The 25,429-nt window shown below is 40.6% G+C and overlaps 2 protein-coding genes and 1 pseudogene across 3 annotated transcripts in view; 1 reads left to right on the forward strand and 2 right to left on the reverse strand.

The window, feature by feature from the left end:
• The first annotated feature begins 4,662 nt into the window (after positions 1–4,662).
• On the forward strand, positions 4,663–5,304 carry LOC137651146 (tigger transposable element-derived protein 1-like). The gene has a single exon (XM_068384283.1). The coding sequence runs from the start codon at positions 4,663–4,665 to the stop codon at positions 5,302–5,304; it is 642 nt and encodes a 213-aa protein (XP_068240384.1).
• Positions 5,305–7,967: 2,663 nt separating this feature from the next.
• Positions 7,968–8,031, reverse strand: LOC137651367 (U6 spliceosomal RNA; annotated as a pseudogene).
• Positions 8,032–12,896: 4,865 nt separating this feature from the next.
• The window catches only part of Cul4 (cullin 4), a 51,439-nt gene continuing 38,906 nt past the window's right edge, over positions 12,897–25,429 (reverse strand). For both annotated transcript variants that reach the window (XM_068384615.1, XM_068384614.1), the window contains exons 10-14: positions 22,235–22,402; positions 21,021–21,176; positions 20,261–20,431; positions 18,388–18,540; positions 12,897–13,936 (exon numbers count right to left, since the gene is read on the reverse strand). In XM_068384615.1, coding sequence (XP_068240716.1) covers positions 13,841–13,936; positions 18,388–18,540; positions 20,261–20,431; positions 21,021–21,176; positions 22,235–22,402 — 744 coding nt within the window. In that variant the 3' untranslated portion in view covers positions 12,897–13,840. The remainder of the gene's footprint in view (positions 13,937–18,387; positions 18,541–20,260; positions 20,432–21,020; positions 21,177–22,234; positions 22,403–25,429) is intronic.

Below are 25,429 nucleotides of genomic sequence, written 5' to 3' on the forward strand. Positions count from 1 at the left end.
ATTTGTCAGTTATGTATATTCTTTTCATTGTGAGTTATTGATTTTTTTATTAATTTCTGGTCTTAGGAGTTATAAACTGTTCAACAATTACCATAAAAAACTAAAGATTAGTGTAAGCAGGATGCGTATTTGTAGACTTGTGGAATGCATGAGTAAATTTCCTTATTTCGGTAAATATATGGCTGTCATATGGAAAAAAAATGCTTGAGTTGTGATCTCGCTTCCAGAACGAATTAAACCCGTAAACCCCGGTAATTGTATGCAATTTTCCCATTTCCTGTTTCTCTATCAATGTGGATTTCGTAGATAAATGTTATTTTTCATCTAATATGGAGTAGGTCTACAGCCCATGGGAGATTGTATTCACTGACTGAGGCTCGGGTAAAGAAAATAAAAAAGGAATCGGTTAGAATTGAGGGTACATTCAGTCACAGTATTGTTTCATTATTTCCTTTCCTCACTGGGTTATTTTCCCTAATGTAGCCGTTGGTTCTGTAGCATCCTTCATTTCCAGCAAGGGTTGTAGCTTAGCAAGTAATAATAACAACTAAAGGGGCACTCAATAGGACGCAGACCTCCGCTGCAGCAACTTATTTCTCGATCTTTTGCTTGACCTTTGACCTTAACATGTATTAATTGCCGTGGATTTTCATACATTCAAATGTGAACCAAGTTTGAAGGCTAAGTGATAACATTGTCCAAACTTATTGCTGATTATGTGAATTGGACATTTTGCTTGACCGGTACCTTGACTTATCAAAATTTAATTATTTCCAGGTTTTTACTTAACATTTCATCCCTGAATGTTTCATTACTCTACGCTTAAAATTGTGGACAATAAGCAGTTTACAGACACACACACAAACATGGGCTAAAACATAACCTTCCAACTTTGTTGGGTGAGGTAATAATAATTTTAATTGAACATAAAAAAGAAAAAATAAAGACGACCAAGTGTCCAGAAAGTGTAAACTAGGGGATTCAGTTTGTGATAGTGAACATCTTTCAAGACAGAAAACACTCAATAGTTTACCAGAAATGCTCATGAAGGGAGATTCTCCTTCTAATCTAAACAGTAACCCTCCTCCTCCTTCTCCTCCAGTCACGACTCTATTCAAAGGTAAGATATGTGTTAATTCGCCAATTATATCTGTTTTTTATTGTGAATTATTAATGTTTATTCATTTCTGATGTTAGGGGTTATAAAAAGTTTAACAGTTACCATAACATGATCTACATAACCTGTATATGGCTCACAATAGTAAAAATAGCATGGTCAACTGCCTGTAAACTCAATTTCCAGAACAGACCACCACAACGAGTAGCAACCGTAAAGCCTAATGACATTGCACACCAACTGATTATAAATGGCTGATCAAAGAACAAGGAATGTCGCCAAAGGAACTTCTCGTTTTCTGAGAGCAGGTTCCTCCTAACGGTCTCTCCCGCTTCCTTTTATACTACAAAGGAAATATTATGCGATCAATGGTGAGCCTCATTCGACTCTGACTCTCAACCCCCTAAGTCGAACAGCTGACTAGGGGCATTCCTACTCGGATACTCTCTTCCTTGAGAGCTTCTCTCTTGGCATCAGAGCTCTTGAACATAGAAAAGGGTGTGAAGTATGCCACTCAGGCCGCTTCTTGGCTTGATCCATGGTTTGGGGCATCATCTCTAGATGTTTTTCTTGCTATGCAATCTCCCGACCCCTCGAGATGAACCACAGATGGTGGGTGGCAGACGAGAACCTCTGCAAAGAGGTCAATCTTCTCGTTCCCCCTTTAGAACTGATGCTCTCTTCGGATGCATAAAAAGGAGGTGGGGGCCATATGCCACACAAATCCATCTTTGTCCTTTGATCCGAATCAGATAGGTACCAGCATATAGCTCTCTTAGTAGAAATACTGTGATGGACAGAAGACGGCTAGGTTTCCCTATACGCTCACGTCATTCCTGGCAACAAGAATGTCCTTGCAGACAATCTGAGCAGGGCGTCTCAGATAGTGGGCTCCGAGTGTCTTTGAATTATCTAGTAGCCAACAAAGTCTGAACTTTGTGGGGTTCCCCGAATGTGGACCTGTTTGCAATGGCCCTGAACTTAAGGCTCCCGCTCGACCATTCCCCAGTCCTGGACCACCAGGCTGTCGAGCAAGATGTATTCCAACAACGATGGGACAGCTTAGATATGTTCACATTTCCCCCGTTCGGTCTGGTGACAAAATCCCCAACCAAGTCAGAATAAGCAAGAACTTAATGACTCCAATAACTCTGCTATGGCATCACGCAGAGTGGTTTCTGGACCTTCTGCGTCTTCCGAGGTAACTTCCTCCTCGACACAATCTACTTGAACAGCCACATGCCAACATATTCCACAAAGCCATAGCTTCACTTCGACTTCATGCCTGGAAACTGTCTTGCACCTCCTCTCTTAGAGAGGCTTTTTGCAACGAGCTGTGGAAAGGATGTCTAGACACCTCAGACGCTTTTCAGTGTCAGTCTTCCAGGCGAAGTGGTCGGTCTTTTGTGACTGATGTTGTGGAAGGGGTATCACTCCACTCAATACCTCTACTCATACAAAGTTTTGAAATGACTTGTCCCCAGTCGGAACTTAGACCACCTCCTCGGAATGCGGCTCGGGTCCATCAGTCTCTGAAGGTCTCTCTCTACGAATCTTTATGCCAGGTAACAGATAGTCTCCTTACATGGAAGACGGTTTTTCTACTCGCTTTGGCTTCGGCCAAGAGAGTTAGTGAGTTGCATAATCAATCTTCTGACAGCTCCTAGTCTGGAAGATGGTGAGAAGTAATTCTCAGCTGGTCCTGAGTTCATTGCTATGACTCAAAATCCGGGTGTGCTGTACCCTAGGTTCGGCCCATTCCGGATAGAAAGTCTTCGTTCTATAACCAAAGAAGCAGACCAACTTGGGCCTTGCCCAATCAGGAGTCTGAGGCGTTATCTTGAAAGAACGGCAACAACTCGCCCCATGTGTCAGCACTGTTTGTCAGCATGGGGAAGGTTAAGAGAATGGTCATAAGGAACACCTTTTCCTCCTGAGGTTATTCAAAAGATAATTGAGTTCCTCTCAATCCAGAAACGACCTAGAGTTCATGACGTCGGGCATTGCAATGTCCCTGGCGTTCAAAAAGACCTACTCCGTGGCATACGTACAGCAAGCGGGTGTGTGGAAACTTCAAACAACTTTCACCGCCCACTACTTACATGACGTAACCCACAGGAACCAGGACACGTTCTCCATAGGTCCTGTGATAGCTCCACAACAAGTGGTCTAAAACACCTCAAGCTCCTTGATGGACAAGCAGCAGAGGGTTGAGGGCTGAGGTTACCCAGGTTAGTCTGGGATGAATAAATAGAATGACTGGTTCTTTCTTCCTTTCACCTTTTCCCCCTGGGGAAAATAGCACCATGGTCCCTCAGCACAAGCTGACCTCTCCTTTTTGCGGGTAAGACTCATTTCACTTGTGTATCTTAAGTATAGAAATAATACTTTTTTGTGTCCCCAATACCTCTTCAAGGGAGGGTATTAGGTATAGTATAAGGAATCTCGGATTTGTATCAGAGTTCCTACGTTATAGATCAGCCGCTTTGCTAGTTTCACAAACGCACAAACTTCTGCAGGGGACTAATAGCACTTGCTCCTAATGGGCATAGCACGAGAATTTAGCGAGGGTAGGGTTTCTACTACTTTGGGCTTAACATAGTAGAGAGAACCCCAGGTCAAAATACCAAAGCCACTTGGTAAGAATTTCCTTTCTCATAAGAGTAAGGCTACCCAATATAAATAGTGGAAGGTTTGTATTTGGACTGGAACAAATGACAAATTTGCAATTTGTATTTTTCCTAGCATACAAAAATTCCAATATTTATACACATTGGCCCGCCACCCTGCCCCTTAAGAAGTCCTCCCAATAGTCTAAGTGGTTACTCAACCCAGGTGTGTGAGTGAGCGGGGTAGCCGGGCTACCCCTACCCCCCACTAACTAGCAGGTACGGTAGTTATCCCTCACTTGAAATTATCATGGGTAGTTCAGCTTCGCCGAAAACGATATACCCAATTTAAATAGTGGAATGTTTGTACTGTATGCTGTGAAAAATAAAAATTGTTACAAATATGTCATTTTTTTATTTATCTTCGGGAGGAAAAAAACATTTCAGTCTTGGGGGTGAAAGGCTATCGCTCAGCCTTAAGCCTAGCCTTTAGACTGAATGAGGTGAACCTTTCCTCTTCATTGGAATTTTCTTTACTCATATGGAGTTATGAGATCTCTGGCCCCCCGTCGTAGATAAGACCTCCTCCTTGGAAAGTGGTTCGCGTCTTAAGGTCCTTGAAAGGACCTCCCTGCAAACCATTACGGCATGCAACAGACTGTAATGTCACTTTAATGATGGCGTTTCTAATCACTTTAGTTTTAAAGATTTTAGAGTTGCTTTTAATTACAGTAATACCTTAAGATACGATTTTTTGAAATACGACGATACTGTACATTGTATCTATGTTTATGCCGAACTCTCACTATGCACCCGAGGTTAGCCGAACTTCTCTCTCCCAGTGTGTGTTGTTGCCATTTAGAAAACGTTGTGTTGTTGTGTGTTTACAATTCTTATGTGTATTCCTTTGTTTTATTAACATTTATTGTGTGAAACATGGGTCCTAAGTCTAAGGATAAGGATGGGGATAAGAAAATGATCTCGATGGAAATAAAGCATGAACGAGGCGTGAGAATCTGTGATTTGGCCGCTGAATATGGCCACAATACGTCTACCATATCCACCATTCTCAAACAAAAGGACACAATAAAGAAGGTGCAGATTTCTAAAGGCCTAACTATTATGCCAAAGTTGCATTCTGATTTACATGAGATGGAGCGCCTACTTTTGATATGGATAAAGGAAAAGGAACTGGCTGGTGACTCGGTTACAGAAACTATAATTTCCGAAAAGGCTGTTGCCATTGTCAATGACCTTATTAAACAGGATGCAGCTGAGGAGGGAGGAGAGTCATTGCAAGGCACTGGAGATGAGTTTAAAGCCAGCCGTGGCTGGTTTGAAAATTTCAAAAAACGAACTGGCATCCACTTAGTCGTTAGGCATGGTGAAGCAGCAAGTGCAGATGTGAAGGCTGCTGAAGAATTTATTCAACGCTTTAATTCTATTGTTGCCCAGGAAGCCTACATACCTCAACAGGTATTTAATTGTGACACAGGGCTTTTTTTGAAAAAAAAAATGCCAAAGAGGACCTATATCACCGCTGAGGAAAAGAAGCTTCCCGGACATAAGCTTATGTAGGATAGGATTATTCTCGCCCTTTTGTCGCCCATTGCGCTAACCCTACTGGTGATTGTAAGGTGAAGCCATTTTTGGTTTACTATTCCAAGAATTGTTTTCATCTTGCCGCTTTCTACGGCTACCATATCGTGTGTGTGTGTGTTTATATACACTGCCTTGCTTCTCTCCCTCATTCCTCCTCCTCGCATGCATCCCGTACGCTAGCCCATGCCTAGCCGGTGAGTATAACTATTTCTTTTATTGTTCTTATTAACATTTATTATATCAATTTCTGTGTCATTACTGTTGTATTTATCTTTCTTTACTGATTGTTGTGTAATTTGAGCATAATTTGAGCTTCTTTGCGGTAAATTTCTTACCCTTGGAACGGATTAATTCTGTTTCTTTTAGTTCAAATGGGAATAATTATTTTGAGATACGTTGGTGGTCATGGAACAAATTAAATTCCTATCTCAAGGTATTACTGTATTGGCCTGAAAGATATTAGTTTGACTTTGCTTGGTTTTGGCACACTTAGGTGTGTCTGGAAACGAGGAGGTAGATTCACTGGCAAAGAATGCTGCAACTGAGTTGCTACCAAGAAGGTACCCCATTCCCTGTAATGATTTATTACCTACAATTAAGAATTTTATTTACAATAATTGGCAACAGCATTAGGATAGTTTAGTTGAGAATAAGATGAGAGAAATAAGTCATGTTATATGCCCTTGGAGGTATAACGGAATGCCCCAAAAGTGGGAGACTACTCTGTCGTCTCCGCATTGGTCACTCTCGGATGACACATGAGTTTCTGCTGGCTGGCCAACACCAACCATATTGCGACGATTGTTTGATACCCTTGATAGTGAGGCATTTTTTGACTGAATGACCCACTTATAGCACAGAAACAGATATTGGTTTCAGGCTTAAGGTGAGGATGGCAGGTCCATCCTTGCCAAGATCCTTGGACATATGTCATACAATGCTACCGCCATTTTTAGATTTTTTTCAGAACCGGGTCTTCTGAGAGCTATTTAACTTTTATAACATATTTGTTTCTATGATTTTAATAGAAGATTTTTTTTACTCTTTTTTATAATAAACGATATCAGCGTCAATAACCTTCAATTTCAGGATACCAGAAAACTTAAAATTATTCATTCATTAGGTGATTGGTGTTGAGAAAGGGTACCTCTCCACTTGATGCCATTATTTTAGCAATAGCGGAGTTCTTCGGGTATTTGCAAGAGGAAATGTGCCTTTCAGTAAAAGGCTATTGCTCAGCCTTGAATCTCCTTTAAATTAAAAGGACATTTCCTCATTGACGAAACTTTCCCCTCCTCATACAGTTACAAAGTTATCTGTATTCACTCTGAAGTGAAACCTCATTGGAACGTAGTTCAGGTTCCTCGTTCCCTAAAAAGCCCTCCCTACGAACCAATACGCCAGGCAACAGATCACCATCTTATATAGAAGACAGTGTTCCTACTCGCCTTGGTTTTAGCTAAATGAGTCAACGAGCTGCATGGTGTCTCATATGACATCGCCCACTCAAGGAGAGGAGGAGAGGTAAGCTTATGACATCACCCATTCAAAGGGGGGGGAGAGGGAAACTTATAACATCACCCATTCAAGGGGAGGGGGAGAGGTAAGCTTATGACATTGCCTATTCAAGGGTAGAGGGGGAGAGGTAAGCTTCAACTCTTTCCCCGAGTTTGTTACCAAGACTCAGAATCTGAGGGTTTTGGATCCTAGATTTAATTTCTAACCAGATAACAAGGCTCTACTCTGTAACCAACGACCCAGATCACCTGTTAATATGCCAAGTAAGAAGTTTGAGGCACTACTCAGAGCGCCCTCACTCTTCGTCAGCACGGGTAGAAATAAGAGGATCATAAAAAAAAAAAACCATTTCTGCTTCGATTCGCAGGGTCATTGACTACACTCTGAATCCAGATCCTCCTCCAACACAACCCAGAGCGCACGATGTCACGGGCATAGCTACGTCCATGGCCAAAGAAACTGCTCTGTGATGCATGTTCTGCAAGTGGGCGTGTGGAAACTTCAAATGACTTTCACCATTCATTACCCGCAAGACTCTGGATAAGTTCTCTATCGGTCCTGGGGTGGCTGCACAACAGCTGGTTTAGTACCTCAAGCTCCTTATTGGACAAGTAGCAGAGGGTTGATGGTATTGGTTACCTGGTGTTAATCTGAGTAAATGAAAAGAATTTCTGACTATTTTCCTTTCTTTATCCTCCCCTCTCTTGGGGAATCAGCATCTTGGGGTCCTCTACACAAGCTGCCCTCAACCGCTGCAGGTAAACCATTGCTCCCTTGTATAACCTAGTATTGTTCCAATACTGTTGCGTCCCCATACCCTGGCGAGGTGGTACTGTATTGGGGATATCTTTAACTCGGTTATTTCCTACAGACTCGGAATAACTTACACCTTGACAGGCACATTGTTAATAACTCAACACACAGCTTGTGTAGGCCGCAGACACCGCTTAGCAAAGTTTAGTGAGTTATTAGGGTCTCCTTATTTGTGCACCAACATACACAATACGGAAACCCTGGGTAAGGCCAAAAGCCAAATTGGCAGGGTCATCCACCCTCCTAATGGGTGAGTCAACCCCTATAAATAGTGTTGGTTTGTATTTCAGTTACGGATTAAATGACAAAAAAATGTGGAACGCTTCACGATTTTGCGTGTCATCCTTGCGCAGGGGCCATGCTAATCTTATTAAACAGAATGCAGCTGAGGAGGGAGGAGAGTCTGAAAATTTCAAAAAACGAACTGGCATCCACTTAGTCGTTAGGCATGGTGAAGCAGCAAGTGCAGATGTGAAGGCTGCCGAAGAATTTATTCAACGCTTTAATTCTATTGTTGCCCAGGAAGCCTACATACCTCAACAGGTATTTAATTGTGACACGGCTTTTTTGGAAAAAAAAATGCCAAGGACCTATATCACCGCTGAGGAAAAGAAGCCTCCCGGACATAAGCTTATGAAGGATAGGCTTATTCTCGCCCTTTTATCACCCATTGCGTTAACCCTACTGGTGATTGTAAGGTGAAGCCATTTTTGGTTTACCATTCTGAGAATTGTTTTTATCTCGCCGCTTTCTACGGCTGCCATATCGTGTGTGTGTGTATATACAGTAGCCTTGCTTCTCTCCCTCATTCCTCCTCCTTGCATGCATCTCGTACGCTAGCCCTTGCCTACCCAGTGAGTATAACTATTTCTTTTATTGTTCTTATTAACATTTATTATATCAATTTCTGTGTCATTACTGTTGTATTTATCTTTCTTTAGTGATTGTTGTGTAATTTGAGCTTCTTTGGGGTAAATTTCTTACCCTTGGAACGGATTGATTCTGTTTCTTTTAATTCAAATGGGAATAATTATTTTGAGATACAATTTTTTTAGGTACGTTGGCAGTCATGGAACAAATTAAATTCGTATCTCAAGGCATTACTGTATTGTCCTGAAAGGTATTACAGTTCGATTTTGCTTGGTTTTGGCACACTTAGGTGTGTCTGGAAACGAGGCGGTAGATTCACTGGCAAAGAATGCTGCAGCCGAGTTGCTGCCAAGAAGGTACGCCATTCCCTGTAATGATTTATTACCTACAATTAAGAATTTTATTTACAATAATTGGCAACAGCATTAGGATAGTTTAGTTGAGAATAAGATGAGAGAAATAAGTCATGTTATGTGCCCTTGGAGGTATAACGGAATGCCCCAAAAGTGGGAGACTACTCTGTCGTCTCCGCATTGGTCACACTCGGATGACACATGAGTTTCTACTGGCTGGCCAACACCAACCATATTGCGACGATTCTTTGATACCCTTGATAGTGAGGCATTTGTTAACTGAATGACCCACTAATAGCACAGAAACAGATATTGGTTTCAGGCTTAAGGTGAGGATGGCAGGTCCATCCTTGCCAAGATCCTTGGACATGATGTGTTATACAATGCTACCGCCATTTTTAGATTTTTTTCAGAACCGGGTCTTCTGAAAGCTATTTAACTTTTATAACATATTTGTTTCTATGATTTTAATTGAAGATTTTTTTTTACTCTTTTATTTATAATAAACGATATCAGTGTCAATGACCTTCAATTTCAGAAAACCAGAAAACTTAAAATTATTCATTCATTAGGTGATTGGTGTTGAGAAAGGGTACCTCTCCACTTGATGCCATTATTTTAGCAATAGCGGAGTTCTTCGGGTATTTGCAAGAGGAAATGTGCCTTTCAGTAAAAGGCTATTGCTCAGCCTTGAATCTCCTTTAAATTAAAAGAAGGACATTTCCTCATTGACGAAACTTTCCCCTCCTCATACAGTTACAAAGTTATCTGTATTCACTCTGAAGTGAAACCTCATTGGAACGTAGTTCAGGTTCCTCATTCCCTAAAAAGCCCTCCCTACGAACCAATACGCCAGGCAACAGATCACCATCTTATATAGAAGACAGTGTTCCTACTCGCCTTGGTTTTAGCTAAATGAGTCAACGAGCTGCATGGTGTCTCATATGACATCGCCCACTCAAGGAGAGGAGGAGAGGTAAGCTTATGACATCATCCATTCAAAGGGGGGGGGAGAGGTAAACTTATGACATCACCCATTCAAGGGAGGGGGAGAGGTAAGCTTATGACATTGCCTATTCAAGGGTAGGGGGAGAGGTAAGCTTCAGCTCTGTCCCCGTGTTTGTTGCCAAGACTCAGAATCTGAGGGTTTTGGATCCTAGATTTAATTTCTAACTGGATAACAAGGCTCCACTCTGTAACCAACGACCCAGATCACCTGTTAATATGCCCAGTAAGAAGTTTGAGGCGCTACTCAGAGCGCCCTCACTCCTCGTCAGCACGGGTAGAAATAAGAGGATCACAAAAAAAAAAAAAAACATTTCTGCTTCGATTCGCAGGGTCATTGACTACACTCTGAATCCAGATCCTCCTCCAACACAACCCAGAGCGCACAATGTCACGGGCATAGCTACGTCCATGGCCAAAGAAACTGCTCTGTGATCCAGGTTCTGCAAGTGGGCGTGTGGAAACTTCAAATGACTTTCACCATTCATTACCTGTAAGACGTGACCTACAGGAGAGACTGGATAAGTTCTCTATCGGTCATGTGGTGGCTGCACAACAGCTGGTTTAGTACCTCAAGCTTCTTATTGGACAAGTAGCAGAGGGTTGATGGCATGGGTTACCTGGTGTTAATCCGAGTGAATGAAAAGAATTCATGGCTATTATCTTTTCTTCATCCTCCCCTCTCTTGGGGAATCAGCATCTTGGGGTCCTCTACACAAGCTGGCCTCAACCGCTGCCGGTAAACCATTGCTCCCTTGTGTAACCTAGTATTGTTCCAACACTATTGCGTCCCCATACCCTGGCGAGGTGGTACTGTATTGGGAATAACTTTAACTCTGTTATTTTCCTACAGACTCGGAATAACTTAAACCTTGACAGGCACATTGCTAATAACTCGACGCGCAGTTTGTGTAGGCCGCAGACTATGCTTAGCAAAGTTTAGTGAGCTATTAGGGTCTCCTCATTTGTGCACTAACATATACAATATGGAAACCCTGGGTAAGGCCAAAAGCCAAATTGGCAGGGTCAACCCCTATGAATAGCGTTGGTTTGTATTCCAGTTACGGATTAAATGACAAATTTGTTAATAATTTGTATTTTTCCTAACGATACAAACCTGTAGCTACTGTATTTATACATACTTGCCCGGCAACCCTGTCCCCCGTCAAGTCCTACCTCCAAGCAAAGTGAAGCACAGTCATAGGTTTATGAGTGAGAGTGGTAACTAGCGGAATGGGTACTTAACCCTTCCTTAATTCCAATGGCTCGTTGTTTCAGCTTTGCCAAAAGTAATACCCCTATAAATAGCTAAAGATTTGTATCGTTAGGAAAATTACAAATCCAAATTTGTCATTTTGAGCCACTTCTCTAACAGACCACAACTAGAGAAGATCTTGGGCCTTCTTCAGTTTGCCGCATTCGGAAGAGTCTACTAGTAAAGAACTTCAGGTTTGCATAGGAAAAATAAAATTTATTTTCAAATTTGTCATTTTTGGGAGGTGCCGTGATCTCCAAAAACCTTTCTGTCTCCCTAGCTCCATGCAGGCAGATGGAGATCATTCTGTATGGCTCAATCATGAATAGTGTTGATGACATGGCAGGACAATTTTTTTCTAACATGCCGTGCATGATGCCACACATAGCAGACAACATGCAGCTTTAGAGGTGCTGTGGCAGCTTCAAACGAGCCTGAACTTACAGGTCTCCCCTGTGCTCTGCACATTGAATAAGCCCTAGAATAAGGGAACAATATTTATTTGATACTCTAGCTTGAGGGTACACTCGGGCATACTATTCTATCTAATTTCTCTTCCTCATGTTTTGTTAGTTTCTATAGTTTACATAGGAGATACTTATTTTATTCTTAAAATATTATTTTTTCCTTGTTTCCTTTCCTCACTGGGCTATTTTCCCTGTTGGAGCCCCTGGGCTTATAGCATTCTGCTTTTCCAACTAGGGTTGTAGCTTAGCAATTAATAATAATATTGGGTTCCATACTAGCCTTAAACAGTAAAGTCCTTGTTAACCACACAGCATCTCCCCAGAAATGTTTCTTTGGTCACAACTTATTAAGTTGCACGACAGTTGCTTAAAATTGAATGTATGGGAGTATTTATTGACATATTTAAAGCACCGATTGCATTTCCTTTATTTCTTATGGGAAAAATTATTTTAATTTATGAGCATTTTGGTTTGCAAGCTCGCTCCGAAAAAGTATACTAAAAATTCAGGATACCTTGTATCCTTCTCTCTGGCTACTGTTCATTTTCCCTTTGGGCCCCCTCCTCGACAATCCTGTAGTCTATTCTTTTCATATTTTCCTCTGTCCTCATACACCTTACAACACTGAGATTACCAAACCATTCTTCTTACTACCAAACCATTCTTCTTACTACGCTGTAATTGTTTAGTGGCCACTTTCCTTTTTGGTCAGGGTAGAGGAGATGCTCTAACTATGGTAAGCAGCTCTTCTAGAAGGAAACTCCAAATTTAACCCTTGTTCTCTAATCTCAGGTCTCTGTACCATAGTCTTCTGCTGTCTTGGGATGGAGTTCTCTTGCTTGAGGGTACACTTGAAACTCTTCTTCCTCCTCCTCTTGTTTGTTAAGTTTTTATAGTTTATATAGGAGAGATTAAAATAAATGTTGTTGCTCTTAAAATTTTTTTTTTCTTTTTTTTGTTTCCTTTCCTCACTGAGGTATTTTCCCTGTTGGAGCCCCTGGGCTTAAAGCATCCTGCTTTTCCAACACGGGTTGTAGCTTGGCAAGTAATAATACCACTGTAGCCTGATTTAATACACAATTTGATTTATCAATTTCTTTCCTTTTTCCCCATAGTAATTCATCATATATTTTGATTAGCTACAAAGTAATTTCTCATTGTCATGCAATTCAATTTACAGTTAATAATATCAACCTCTCATGCCTGGTGATCTTCAAATACAAGTATTTACAGAGGTTATGACAAAGAAACTGGTGTGCGGACCTAATGATAAATGAAAATAACAGAAAAGAAAAAGCTTATTTTATTATACATTACAGTACTAGATTAAAGAAGTTTTCAACTTCAAAGATACAAACAAAGAGCTTTTCCCCTACTTGGAAATGATACTTTTCACCACACATTTTCCTATGTATGTAAACCTATCGGCAATTAACGTAGTCATGGTTAATAAAAGAATTTAGAAAATTTTCATTCCCAAAGCAGAAGTGAATATAAAAAAAAAAAACTATCTGGCTTCTCTTCTCTGGGAACAACTTTTGCGCAATGATTAACTTTTTACACAATGAAAGAAACATGCAGCAATCTGCAAAAATCACCTGCATTTTCAAGATAAGTTAGACACCCAACCGAAGAGGGTGGGAATCAAAATGTAAAAGGGGAAAGAACACATGAGCAATGAAAAGCAGATTATTCCTTATTGCCAATACTCAAAAAAAACAGGAAAAAAACCAACGAACAAAAAAAAGTTAACGATAAGATCAACAATTGGACAAGTATATTTCAAAGTACCATTATGGACAGTGCAAAAAAATTTTTGTTTATACTATAACCATAATACCAGTTCTATCGATTTCATTCACTCGCTGGTTCTCCACTAGTCTCTCTAGTAAAAAGATTTCCTCTGGCTTAAACTGAAACACTATGAGATATTTCATTTTCTCCACTGGGAAACAAGGCATTAAATAATTAGCAATTCATGTAATCACCTGCACTGGGAAAATGCATAAAGCTCACTCTGGTGAAGGATTTAACTTGAAAAGAATGAAAACAGCACTTTGGAGGTGAGAGCTATTTAGTATAACCTGCTGTCTCAAGTTCTCTGATACACAGTATTTATAATTTATATATATCACATTTCCATGGCTACATATGCCGGTCTGTAATTTTTCAGGCAAAATAATTTCATCATGAAAAATATCACAATGACAAGGAGCAATACAAATAATGGTTTAGGCAACGTAGTTGTAAGTATTAGGGTTGTCCTTGTCTCGTTCCATGTAATCACGATCAATAAGACTCTCGATTCTCTTCTTTAAGTCTGCAGGCTGAAAAGAAAGGATTTTGTTCAGTTATTCACACTTCAATATGGAACATCATTGATATGTGCCCCCTTGACCTGCAAACTATTCGACATATGAACCAGGCCTCCCAAATTTTAATCCCAGAAAGGTATAGCGGTAAATAAAAATGGGAGATATTGAACTTATTTCTAAGTTAAATAGCTAGAGGTGAGAAATACTTGAAAAAAAAATTAAAAATTTAGTGAAGTAATTTGTATTCTTAACTATACAAACCAGTCATTTAATTAGTAGTAGTTTCAGCTTCTGCTGAACCCGTTTGAAAGAAGGAAACCGGATTCAGTGTGGTGATTAGGGAGGAGGAGGAGGAACCATTTGAAAAACAAAAAAGTCCAGCCTAGGGTTTGCAGAGAGGACAATGTAGGCAGTAAAACTTGAAAGGACTCTGGTTTGTATGCTTGTAAGTCTTTTCCCTATAATTTGTGATTTGTTCCAACATGAATACAGACCATCGTCCCTTTAATTAGGATACACCATTAACCAGTGTAGAACCCTGATCTCCACACCCTAATACGACAAAGGCTGGAAACTTGCAGTCTGTTCTCGGTCCACAGGAGGGAAACGAGACAGACTGGAACCAAATAAGTTACCCCTCGAGAAACTAGAATTCGTAATCGTGCCAGTCCTACAAAGCAGGTAACGGGTTTACAGAGTGTAGAAGCAATACTTTTGCCTGCAATACTCCCCATACCTCGTGCACCTTGATCAGATGGGATATTGCTACCCTACTCTCACAAGCCTTCCTATTTGTTTCACAAAGCATAACAAGATGGTATTCCAACTGATCTCCACCCCCATGTTTTGCAGGATAGATCTCTCAAAACCTCCTTGAGGCATCCGATGCCAGTCTTTCTCCCCTCTCGCTCTCTCCCGTGGAAGCTAGAGAGAATGTGTTACAGCTCCTTTTCTAGGTGCACACCTACTCTTCAGAGGAGTCCACCCTGAAGAAAGATTGGACCTCAGGAGGGCATACGAGGCACCACAATTCTGACCCTAGGGAATAAAATTTCAATGTGAGGCACTCTAGATGGTACTGACAGGGCACAACAGGAATTCCTCTGGGGAATCAAAATTAAAATCGAGAGACGAGATGCAGTCATGAAATCGAAATGTTAATTTATCACCTCTGGATTCTGCATTTTGGCCAAGAATTTGGGTAGAAATTTAATGGCAAATTTCCTCTAACCTTCTGAGTGAAGCTCATTAACTTGTATGGCTAACACTAGCCCTAGTAGGAAGACAGCTTTTAGGGCAAGGTCTCTGTCGGAAGTGTTCCTCAAGGGTTCGAAGGGGTGCTACCTGAGGAAAGACAGGACATTAGTCTCCACTGGGAGAACCGAGGGTGCTGTAGCTTCTGGGTACAACTCGGGAAGGTAATCTTCGACATGGAGGAATCCGGAGATGTCTGCCTGCAATGACTCAGGTTTCCTGCAGGCATATCTCCTGTGGAGGACCTGGATGAAGAGGATGTAGTTCTCTTCTGCTGTCTGCAATAGTTGGGACTCCCCTTCCTCCACTATCTTTCACCTCTCCTCTAACGATGACCTGACTCGTCTGCAGCATGTCATGTTACTTCCCCATTTCCATACTCGTCCAGAGCCCCTCTCCTCCTGCAGGGGTTACTTAGCTCGGGTTCTTGCATTGAAGTTCCATTCCTTGGTGTCAGAATCATGGCACTTGGTATGCCTGCTGATGTCCAATCTTTTTTGAGGGATGATTCCTCCAAAGAATAAATGTGCACCTAGAAAAAGAGCAGTATCACTTTCTCTCTGTAGCTTCCACGGGAGAGGGAGAAAGACTGGCACTGGACGCTTGCGAAGAGAAGTAGATGTGAACCTAGAAAAGGAGCAATGTCACATTCTCTCCCTAGCTTCCGGCTCTACGACTGACTTCTTTGGTGAGCGCATGAGACGAGATGGACGGCGCACTGGTTGCTTTGCCTGAGACGAACAGGGAGAGGGAAGCATACAACCATGTGGGCGCTCTAAAGGTCAGGAAATCAACATTCTTGCTTCTTCCTTCTTACAGGACTTTAGGAGAGAGTGGTGCCACTCGAACTCCTGGAAATCACTCCAATCAAAGTCAGTGGCAAACAACCTTTGAGACAGAAGGACGCACGGGGCGCTATGCCTTGAAAATCAAACAAAGACCAAGGTAAAATTGCTTGTTTTCCTAAAGGGGGAAGAGGCAACACACGTGAAACCAGAACCAGGGTAGGAAGGAACAGGATTAGTCAAACCCGGAGAGAGAATTATCTCTTTATTTTCTTCTTTCTCCTCCTGCTGTAGAACATCCATTGCTGATCTGGCAAGTCCATGTACTTCGGGCACATGGATTGAAGAAGCACTGATGGGACACTGCCTTCTCCATCATGAGGCTCAATACTACACAGTATTCTAGAAGTTTTATTCCAGCTGTTACCAAGTTGTGGAATGATCTTCCTAATCGAGTAGTTGAATCAGTAGAACTTCAAAAGTTCAAAGTTGGAGCAAATGTTTTTATGTTGACCAGGCTGACATGAGTTTTTATTGTTTATATGACATAACTGTTTTTGACGTTAATAGTTTATATAAGACATATCTGTTTTGATGCTGTTATTTTAGAATGATATATTGTTAATTTATTCTCATCATTTATTTATTTCCTTATTTCCTTTTCTCACTGGGCTATTTTTCCCTGTTGGAGCCCTTGGGCGTATAGCATCTTGCTTTTCCAACTAGGGTTGTAGCTTGGCTAGTAATAATAATAATGGGGGCTCCAGTAGAGTGAGGATTCAACCTCAACCCTACTCATAAGAGTATCACAACATTGATCGTTGCAGCAAGCATACTTGCACGTCACACAGGAATGCTCCATCGAGTGCACTCGCAACAACACACAAAACCCACACAAAGAAAAAAAGTACAAAGAGAAGGTTAAACAGTACAAACAAAAGTCAGCTCAGACCAGCAGTTGGAACTATCAGAGTTGGTTTACCATGTGGGAGAAGTCACATCCTCTTCCTCCCTCACTCTACCTCACCTTCACCACATGGAATTAGTTTTCATTCTTCCAGCCAGTGCTTATTACAAGGACGATGGTTTGTATACATGATGGAAAAAGGGATCATGAAAAAGGGCTAGTTCACTTATTATGAACAATAGCTTTTGATGAATATGTCTTTCAAGTATTTTCCATAATAGATGAGTTTAATGTTAAAAGAAAAAAATATGATTTGGAGATAACTTTGATAGTTTTTAAAATACTTATCAACTTTTAAGCAAATTGGAGATTTTCTATCAGTAAGTGAATTTATATAGTATTTCAATTTGATAATACAAAATTTTTACCACTGCATCCAAGCATTTTTATAAAGGGTCTATGACTTAAAAATGAAAAATCAAACAAGGTGTATATAAACCTTGACCCTATGAAATATATTTTTTTTTAAATAATTTCCATTTTTTATAGCTATACAAAACTCAATCTTTTAAAATAGGGAGCTATTACAGTTGTTGAAATCAGGTGGTGAGAGGGCAATGAACTTCACCCACCTGCCTGTCAAATACCCTTCACTTTCGACCTTCGGTTTAAGACAAAGAAGAGTGGTTGGCATGGGAAGTTCAAATTCAAAAGTAGTGTACTCGGGTTTGTAGTTAGGAAAAATACAAATTACTTTAAAATTTTGTCCTTCGTGCATAGAACCTTTTCGTCTTGAAATAGGGAGACTCAACAGTGGATAGGTTGGTTTTTTGCTTCCTTGGAAATTTTAGTCTCCTTGATCCTATATGGGAGTGTGGAAAATTGCTCCAGCAAATCACTATCTGACTACCAGAGGGATGAATAGGTTGATACGGCCTGGCATGTTGACAGTAAGCTGCCAAGGGAGGAATTCACTTCCAAGAAGAGGAGAGCAGTCAATAGTGAAGTACCAGGCTCATGGTTAATATGTTGGTATACATTCAACCATCCACCCCTCTTATAAAGGGAGGAAGAGGAGAGAACTACTTCTAACAACCAACCAAACTTGGCTGAGTCCCTCATCAGGCAAAGAGGAATGATGAGAAGAAAATTCTCCAGCTACCTCCCAAAATTTGGGGAAGTGCCATGGCAGATAGACAACATATGAGCGTTCTATTCTGTCAATACTGTAATTATATTCTTGTCCTTAAAAGAACTTGTTTAATATTAATATATGCAAATTACAATTTTTGCTTCCAATAGAATTCAGGCAACTTTTAGAACAATAAAGTAATACTAACAGATTTGATAAAAAGGTTAACAACACATTCAAAAGTATCCCAAAATATATACTGAATACATTTTCCACATTCAAAACCTAACACTGAATATTGCCTAATATACTGTACAGTTAAAACCGACAAAACCAAAAACTATTCAGACTTTTGAACAACAAAAAATGTTTTGTTGATAAATACCTTGACAGGGAACTTCAATTGATTGTAAAGTTCTGTTATAAGTAGATTGTGAGGGAGAACTTTTCTCATCTTCATAATCCTTACAATAGCAGCATCAATTTGATATTGTCGATCTTGGAAGACCCTTTCTTCAGTCTGTTGCTGCTCTTCACTCTGTTGACAGTAAAAAAAAATGTTTTTATAGACAGTACATTAAAGAGTATATATTTTTCTGTAACGAAATGTCTTTATATAAAATTAAGAACCACAGAAGGGCAATTACCCAACATATATATGTGGAAGGGGATTCCCCTTCCAGGCAACAGTAACACCACCTTTAGCTCAACCCGCATTAAAATAAATTTCAGTGTTAATTTATTCCATACTATAAATTACAACTTTTTCTTATTTTGTGGTATTTTTTTGTTACATACAGTAATAAATGTGTTTAAAATTAGCTTCATCATAGGGGGTACCCTTTAGTATGGAACCAATTCTGGATAATGATATTTCCACTCATTCTTATGGAGAAAATTGATTTGGAATGAACTATGTTCAATCTCCAAGGTACCATTGAACAATACTTGAAAGTGTTGACAATTGTGTACATTACTTGTAGTTAGTAATAAAATAAGACACTGACCATCTTGATCAATGATATAATTCTGTTAATGTCAACATATTCAATGGGAAAAACATTTTTTATTCAGTCTGCAACCCTGTAAGTATACTTGCACTATACTATGCATACCACTAAATAAAAAAGGCCCTTATATACAAATTATAGTATTTCCATGCAATGTACATTACACATAACAGCCAACTGTATAATAAATAAAAATTATACCTTTTCCTCTACACAATTGTCCTCGATGTTTCGTAGATGTTTCGTAAATGTTTACTTGATTTTGTTATTGGATACAGTTCACCCAACTCATACCATGTAGGTATTTTTATTTGATTGTTCGGTGCAAAAGTTTTTAAACTAGTAACAAACTCTTGCAAATAAAATCAAATACAACACAAAACTGGTAACCAATACAAAAAGAAGGAATTAAATTGTTTCCATAATTGCAACCATTCTAATCTTCCTTTTTATGTTTAATTATATGATTTTCCAGTATCACAGTACAGTGTAACAAATAAAAAGTCTTTATTACTTTAAATTGTTGTTTAAAATATATCCTATACTGTATAAGGTAATCTAATTTAATAGAGAAGTACACACAAATTACACTGCAGTTTAACACTGCCTAGAGTCTAGAGTCTTCAATTCTCCTGTTTCTAAGCATTAAATACTAAAAGATCACATAAGCACGTACCACCTATACTGTAGTATGTCTTACGTGGAATGTCTGAAGGAACTACTTAAGGTGTCACATCAACCCAAGCTACATTGCTTTCTACATCTTATTTTTCATTTTCAACCTCCCTATCTTTAACTTTCACTTCCTCTAGATTTGTGACTTAACAAAATCTTTAGGACAAGCCCTAAGAATCTACAAATAACTCAACTAGTAAAGTAATTGCAATTCTCATCTGCCCTGTAAACTGTATTATGCTTAGACAACACAAATAACTGGGAAAATATTTGTTTCATCCAGATTTACTAAAACTAACAAAATTCTAAAGAAAATACAAGGAATGATAGAAAATAAAAGGAAATCTATACCACAGCAAGGCAGCAAACTTGGGGTAAGAGACCTTCAGAATCTCCAATAGAAAAATAGACCAGCTGTCTTGTCATTAATAAGTTATTATAAAATCTGTTCACAAACTAACTACAAATTACCTAAGTAAAACATGAAATTCTCCGTTAGTGTACAGACATGCCTATTTATAAATACAGTAAAAATTATGTAAAGTACTAATGTTATAAATCTAAATATCTTACCGTTTCCTTCATTTGAATTTGGTTAATTCGAATTCTGAAGAGAGGATTTGTGAAGTCTTTATTATAAATAAATCTATCGTCGTCATTAACTTCTTTACTTCGGGGCATCTTCTGAAGAACACGAGCCTTTCCACAGGCTAGGGATTGTAAAGTACGGCGAAGCTCCCCATCCTGTAAATATATAATTATTTTCAACAACATTTTTAAAAAGAAATGAGAAAATTTAAATCTAGCCATCAAGTCTATACAATTACACACCAATAAACTGATGGAGGAGTTACAAGACAAGAAAGTGTAAAGACTGTATTAGTAACCAAAAACCTATCTAATTTCCTTCTTAATAGTTATCAAATAATTGATGAATGACAGCAAACAAAAATTTTATAACAAATATTCTTAACTTGAAATTTCTTTTGGTGTTACAGTCCAGAATAAAATTTCTTGAGAAAAAAAAATCATAACATAGGTTCATAACTTGAAATTTCTTTTGTTATTACAGTCCAGAATAAAATATCTTGAGAAAAAAAATCATAAACTTTGTACTTTACTGTTTATAAGTGCTTACTTTATTTAGTACCATGTTTGTAACAAAAAGTACATCTCTACCAAATAACACATAAAATAAATACATATACAAGATGATGAGATCAGACACCCATATGGTTGCAGCGCCCTAAGAGTTGTCTGAATATTTTCTTTTCCAAGTTTTTTTTAAATTATTTAGTGTCACAACGTGCAAATTTCTTTTACTTGACCTTACCTCGATATTTGTTCCGTTCGAAATGTCTGCTAGCAACAGGGAATCTGCTTTGTTAAATAAAAGAAGCACAAGAGCCTGAAATAGTGATACTTGAAGTTCTCTAGGTCCTTGATTGAACGAAGCCTTTAGCACACAATGGCCAAGGGTAGGTTGCCACTGAAAAGAGCAGATGAACTCGATGATAAAGTTACAAAGTAGCCATTAAACTTTGAAGTAAATCAATGCTAAGTTTACAGGAAAAAAAATACTTCAAGATGAACTTCAAAGCTTACAATTTCAAAATTATGATGTCTCTCCAATGCAAAATACCCTGTTATGGTTTTTCTTTTTTTTTTTTTCTTTTTTTTTTTACAAATTAACATTATCTTTCACAACATTGGTTTAGCAGCCACCACAAATAACTTCTCATGAGGAATGCTGCAACTTAAAACCTCAAAGGATTTCATTGTTTATTTTTCCATGGAAATCCTTTTCATAAAAATTGCAAGGATGACTAAAAATTGCGCAATCTGATTGCAAATGAAGCATCCACATAACTCTCTTCACCCTATCTCTCTATCAATCTAAGCAGCTGTTTCTTTTGAATCCTCTTCTTAATGAATACACATTGATACACCAATATCACTAAACAAAACAAACAAAATTGCCAAGTCAAAAAGGCATTTAATGTCCAAAAGAAAACAATGTGTATTACAGTTTTTTTTGGATGAGTGACTTCTAATATATCTTTTTCTATCCCAATTTAAATTTTAACAGGTTTTATTTTCACTTAGTTTTCAGCTCTGCATTCTATTCAAGGAAAATTTTATTTCTAGGAAGATACGAGTATTTTTCCACTTAATATCTTCTAATGCATAGATGAAAATTTATTCACCAAAGTAATCCAAGGACCATAACTATATGAACATAGCAATAATATACTATTGCAGTTAGTTTTTACATGCAAGTAGGGATTGAGAGGAGGTCCACTATCTATTCTCTATGCTATATTCATTTTCTAGACTGAAGTAAACACACTAGCTTGGTATGTTCAGTAATAATTATTGACTTTTAACAAGACAGTTTATGTCCAGCATGAGCAATGTTCACTTGTTCATTGTGTGTGATATTGCTTATATCACAAAGTCAAACATTACATGGGAAAACTAATTAACAGTTTGAACTTTAAATCTGAACCCTTGAGCTTTAAAGAAAATCGAAGGCTCTTTCCTCACCTGTAATTTCCTATTGCTGTGTTTTGCTAAATAAAACTTTGTGAAAATTTGTTGATAGTTGACCATCTCCGGTGGAAGATTTACCTCCATTACTGGATAATTAGGCCAATAGCCCATTGTTAATATATTGACATTAAGTTCCATCGGAGTTGCACCTACATGTGAGTTCTGAAACAAGAAAGATGGATTAAGAGTGATATTAGGCTTTATTTATAAAACTGAAATAGTAACAAAATGATAAATTCGAAGATAATTTGTATTTTTCCTAACCATACAAACCTTAGCTATTTACATTGGGTTTACCTTTTAGCACAGCTGAAATGACGAGCCAATAGTTTTAACGAGGGTTAATTACCCCCGCGCTAGTTAGCAGGGAGTAGGGGAAGGGTAGCTTGCTACCCCTCCCCCCCACACCCCACCCCCACACACACCGGTGACTTGCTTCACTTCACTTAAGAGGTAGGACTTGACTTGGGGGTCAGGGATGGCGGGCACATATGTGTAAATAGCTAAGGTTTGTATGGTTAGGAAAAATACAAATTATCTTCGAATGTCATTTGTTCCGTAACCGAAATACAAACCACGCTATTTACATTGGGTGACTTACCCCTTAGGAAGGGTGGAAAGTCACCAGCCTTACTGACTTCGGCTTGCCCGGAGGCTCAATCCCTCAGTGAGCAGCCCTAGAGAAAAGGAGCCCCTGCACCTCACAAGTTCCTAGCATCGCTAGGAACGAGTGGCCTACATAAGCAGTGTGTGGAGGAAAGTGTGACTCGTCCTATGAAGTTGACCTTGAGACCTTTAGATAGGAATCTAGGATAGGACGTTCCCAATACCACCTCGTCAGGGTATGGGAGACGCAACAGTATTAAGCTTAATACTAGGAGCACAAAGAAGCATGGGTTACCTGCAGAGGTCGAGGTCAGCTATGCGAGGACCAGGATGCTGCTTCCCCAAGAGAGGGGAGAATGAAGAAAGAACTAAGGGTCAGACATACTCTTTCATTCACGCAGACTAAGACCGGGTAACAACGCCCTCAACCTACTGCTACTTGTCCAAAAAGGAGCCTGAGGTTAGACCAGCTGTTGTGCTGCCACCACAGGGCCGATAGAAAACTTATCGAGGCTCCTGTGGGTCACGTCTTGCAGGTAGTGGGCTGTGAAGGTCGTCTGATGCTTCCAGACCCCAGCTTGAAGTACCTGCGTCACAGAGAAGTTTCTCTTGAAGGCCAGGGATGTAGCAACACCCGACATCGTGTGCCCTAGGGCGACGTGACGGAGGAGGGTCTGGATTCAAGGCATGGTGGATAACCCTTCGAATCCAAGCTGAGATGGTGTTCCTGGTGACCCTCCTCTTAGTCCTGCCTGTGCTCACAAACAAAGCTCGCACTTGAGGACGGACTGCAGCCGTTCTCTTCAAGTAGTGCCTCAGACACCTCACTGGACATAGTAGCAGCTGGTCAGGGTCGCTTGTTACAGAACGGAGACTCGCGATCCTGAAAGAGTCGAAGCGAGGATCCGGCACTCCAGGATTCTGAGTCTTGGCAACGAACTCAGGGACGAACCTGAACGTTACCTCCCCCCATCCCCTTGAATGGGCGATGTCGTACGAGAGACCATGAAGTTCACTAACCCGCTTGGCCGAAGCCAAAGCGAGTAGGAAAGCCGTCTTCCAAGACAGATGGCGATCGGAGGCCTGGTGTAATGGTTCGAAGGGAGGTCTCTTAAGAGCCCTGAGGACTCGAACCACGTTCCAAGGAGGAGGTCTCACTTCCGACTGGGGGCAGGTAAGCTCATAGCTACGTATGAGTAAAGAGAGTTCTAGCGATGAAGAAATATCCACGCCCTTCAGCCTGAAGGCCAAGCTTAAGGCTGAGCGATAGCCTTTCACTGCCGAGACAGAAAGGCGCACTTCTTCCCGCAGATAAACGAGGAAGTCCGCTTTTGCTGGAATAGTGGCATCGAGTGGAGAGATACCCCTCCCACGACACCAACCACAAAAGACTCTCCACTTTGCTTGGTAGACTCCCTCAGAGGACCTTCGCAGGTGCCGAGACATTCTCTCCGCAACCTGTTGCGAAAAGCCTCTCTCCGTGAGGAGACGCTGGATAGTCTCCAAGCGTGAAGCCGAAGCGAGGCCACGGCCTTGTGAGGGACGCCGGAATGGGGTTGTCTGAGAAGCTCGTGTCGTGGAGGAAGTTCCCTCGGGAGCTCCGTCCGGAGCTGCAGAAGGTCCGGGAACCATTCCGCGTGATGCCATAGCGGGGCTACCAGAGTCATCGAACAGTTGACCGATAGTCTGGTCCTGTTGATCACCCTTCTCATCAGACAGAACGGTGGGAAGGCGTACACGTCGATGTTGTCCCACCGTTGCTGGAAAGCATCTTGCCAGAGTGCCTTGGGGTCCGGGACTGGGGAGCAGTACAGGGGCAGCTTGAAGTTCAACGCTGTCGCAAACAAGTCCACAGTCGGGGAACCCCACAAAGTCAGGACTTTGTTGGCTATCTGAGGATCCAAAGACCACTCGGTACTCACTATCTGCGAGGCCCTGCTCAGACTGTCGGCGAGCACATTCCTCTTGCCAGGAATGAAGCGAGCTGATAGTGTTATCGAGTGGATTTCGGTCCACCTCAGAATCTCTACTGCAAGATGGGATAGCTGCTGCGAAAAAGTGCCTCCCTGCTTGTTGATATAAGCCACTACCGTGGTGTTGTCGCTCATCACCACCACGGAGTGACCCGCCAGGGACCGTTGGAACTGCTGAAGAGCCAGAAAGACGGCCTTCAATTCTAGCAGGTTGATGTGTAGGCACTTTTCTGATTCTGACCAAAGGCCTGAGGCCCTCTCGTTCAGAACGTGCGCCCCCCCACCCTTCTTTTGACGCGTCCAAAAACAGAGTCAATTCCGGGGGGAGGACGAGAAGACTCACTCCCTTCTGCAGGTTCTCGTCGACCAGCCACCACCGCAAGTCCGTCTGTTCCAAAGACCCCATCGGGATCAGAATGTCCGGAGAATCGGATCCTTGATTCCACCGGGACTTGAGCCGCCACTGTAGGGATCTCATCCTGAGGCGGCTGTTTGGAACCAGACGAGCCAGGGAGGATAGGAGACCTAAGAGACGCAACCACGACTGGGCGGGGAGCTCTTCTCGTCTGAGGTAGGGTTCCGCCACCCTCCTCAGCCTAGCTATCCGGTC

The sequence above is a fragment of the Palaemon carinicauda genome, chromosome 12 (assembly GCF_036898095.1).
Source record: "Palaemon carinicauda isolate YSFRI2023 chromosome 12, ASM3689809v2, whole genome shotgun sequence".
Lineage (NCBI taxonomy): Eukaryota > Metazoa > Arthropoda > Malacostraca > Decapoda > Palaemonidae > Palaemon > Palaemon carinicauda.

Coding starts and splice junctions, on each gene's coding strand:
- LOC137651146 (XM_068384283.1), top strand. CDS start 4,663: ATGGGTCCTAAGTCTAAGGATAAGGATGGGGATAAGAAAATGATCTCG.